At 67.3% G+C, this 2,793-nt stretch overlaps 1 protein-coding gene across 1 annotated transcript; it reads right to left on the reverse strand.

Moving 5' to 3' along the window:
* Positions 1 to 410: 410 nt before the first annotated feature.
* On the reverse strand, positions 411 to 2,685 carry LOC107199455 (protein fosB-like; the record flags this gene model as incomplete). The annotated part of the gene is made up of 3 exons (XM_015616779.1): positions 411 to 1,343; positions 1,495 to 1,653; positions 2,548 to 2,685. Coding segments are annotated over 3 exons (363 nt in total), but the record flags the coding sequence as incomplete, so codon positions are not given.
* Positions 2,686 to 2,793: the final 108 nt, after the last annotated feature.

Consider the following 2,793-nt stretch of genomic DNA (forward strand, 5'->3'; position numbering starts at 1 on the left):
CTGGAGGTGTCACCTGGAGGAGGGGTCACCTGGAGGTGTCACCTGGTGGAGGGGGTCACCTGCAGGGGTGACCCTGGAGGGGGACGGGGACGGCACGCGGGGGGGTCCCGGAGGTGACACAGCTCCAAAGAGGGGGAGGTGACCTGGAGGGGTCACCTGGAGAGGCCCAGGGACCCCCGAGGTGGGGACGTGGAGGTGACAAAGTGGCACCTCCGAGAGGGGGGAGACCCCCACAGGGACACCTGGAGGGGGAGGAGACGGCCCGTGGAGCCCCTCGGAGCGCTGGGGAGGGGGACACGGGACGTCTCCAGTGGGACAGAAGTGACGCAGGGACCTTCTGGGGACCCCAAAGGGGTGGAGATGGCACCAGAACCCTCCTGGGGATCCGGGATCGGGCACAGGGACCTTCAGCGGGGGGACTGGGGACACCTCAGGTGTCACAGGTGCCACCAGGACCGGGCTGGGACATCTCCAAAGGGATGGAGATGCGGCAGGAACCCCCTGGACGGGGGGACAGACACCTCCAGGGTGACAGGGACACCACGGAGACCTTCTCCGGGTGGTGGGAATCGCACAGGGACGTCACCAAAGGGACGCAGACTCTGCCCAAAGTGCCACAGGATGGCGGGGATCGAGGACAGGGACCTCGAAATGTGACGGAGAGGACAAAAAGACCTTCCCGGGGGGATGGAGGTGGGGCAGGGACACCTCCAGAGGGGTGGAGACGCCGGATGAACCCCGTGAAATGAGGGACGGACACCTCTGAGGTGACAGGGACACCACCAGAGGCTTCTCCGGGTGGTGGGGACAGGACGGGGACATCTCCAGAGGGACGGAGATCCGGGGTGAACCCCGTGAAATGAGGGATGGACACCTCTGAGGTGACACTGAACCTTCTCCGGGCGCTGGGGACAGGATGGGGACATCTCCAGAGGGACAAAGATCCTGGACGAACCCCCACGGGGTGACGGGGACCGGGAGCAGACACCTCCAAACAGCCACAGGAACGCTGGAGCCTCATCACGGCCACCACCTCCAGGCGCCAAAACCCCCCCCCAAAAAAAACAAACCCCTCCCGACCTCCCTAAAGGAGAAAAAAAACCCCACTGGAGCCGGAAAAAAAAAACCCAAAAAAGCGGAGCGGGCAAAGCCCAGCCCCGAGGCGCGGCGGGGGCAGGGAGGAGGTGCCCGTTTTTGGGGGGCTCGAGAGGGGGAGGTGGGCCTGGGGCAGAGGAGGGGGGGACACCCCGTTCACAACGCGAGGAGCGAGGGAGAATTCAAGGAGTCCGAGGACTGGTCGCTGCTGCTGCTCCGCTGGTGCGAGGCTCCACACGTGGCTCCCTCTGGGTGGGTGAACACAAACGCGGGGGTCGCGTTAGGGGGTCCCGCGGGGACCCCGGGCGGGAGGCAGCAGCCGGGGAAGGGACCCTGCGGGCCCTGGAACGGCGCCGGGGGCAGGAAAGCGACGGTCCCCGCCTTGCCCGGGCTGCTCACCTCGGCGGGGCCGGCACCCACGGCGCCGATGTCCTCGAAGGGGACCTTGCAGGCGGGCGCGTGGGCCACCAGCACGAATTCCAGGCGCTCCTTCTCCTTGCGCAGCTCCGCGATCTCGGACTCCAGCTCCGCCTTCTCCTCCTCCAGCTGGTCCGTCTCCTGCGGGGACACCTCTGTCACACACCGTGGCGCTGCCACCCCCCCGCTCCGGGGGCTCGGGGATGTCCCCAAGTGGCCCCAAGTGGCCCCGTGAGCCCACGGTGTCGCCAAGGCTGAGCGCGGCGTTGTCGCCCTCTGGTGTCCCCCTGAGTGTCCGGCTGTCTGTCCTGCAGCGCTCCTGGGTGTCCCCTCGGATGTCCCCAAACGTGGGGACATCCCGCAGGCTCCTCCAGAGTCCCCAAGTGTCCGTGTGTCCCCTGTGTTGTCCCCGTGTCAGGGGACATCCCTGAGTGTCCGCTATTCCCATGGAGGGCATCGTCCTCCTCCTCCTCCTCCTCGGATGTCCCCAAGCCTGGCGACATCTCTGGGTGTCCAGCTGTCCCCTCCCTTGTCCCCAGCTCTCAGGGGTGGCACTGTCCCTCTCTGTCACTACCGGGCGTCGCTCTGTCCCCTCTGGTGTCCCCAGCTCCTGAGGACACGCGGTCCATTCTCTGCGCTGCCACCACCCCCGTGAGGTCCCCAGCTCCTGGGGACATCGCCACCTCCCCCAGCGGCCCCGAGGGCTGATGTCGCCAGGGTTGTCATTGTCCCTTGCATGGTGCTGGGGACACCGCTGCGCCCAGCTCTGAGAGGAGCAGCGACTTCCTCCTCATCCTCATCATCCTCATCCTCATCATCCTCCTCCTCCTCCTCCTCACCGCTGTCCCCACCTGATGTCCCCAACTCCCCGCCAGCTGTCCCCAGCTCCGAGGACATCGCCACCACCGCCCCCTCGATGGGGACACCCGTGTGTCCCCCAGCTCCCTCCGGGGACGCGTCCGCTTCACAGCGGAGCATCGCCCGCCCCTTGTCCCCAAGGCCACCCCCGCGGTGTCCCCGTGTCCCCGCACTCACCGCCTGCAGCCGGTCCGTCAGCTCCCGGCGCCGGTTGCGACATTTGGCCGCCGCCAGTTTGTTCCTCTCCCGCCGCACGCGGCGCTTCTCCTCCTCCTCCGGCGTCAGCTGCCACACGGACGGGACTGTCACCCTCTGTCACCCGCTGCCACCCGCTGCCACCCCCCGAGATCCCGCTGCTGCACGCTGTGTCCCCAAAACCCTGCTGTCTGTCCCCAAAACTCCTCTGTCTGTCCCCAAAACCCC

The sequence above is a fragment of the Parus major genome, unplaced genomic scaffold, assembly GCF_001522545.3.
Source record: "Parus major isolate Abel unplaced genomic scaffold, Parus_major1.1 Scaffold747, whole genome shotgun sequence".
Lineage (NCBI taxonomy): Eukaryota > Metazoa > Chordata > Aves > Passeriformes > Paridae > Parus > Parus major.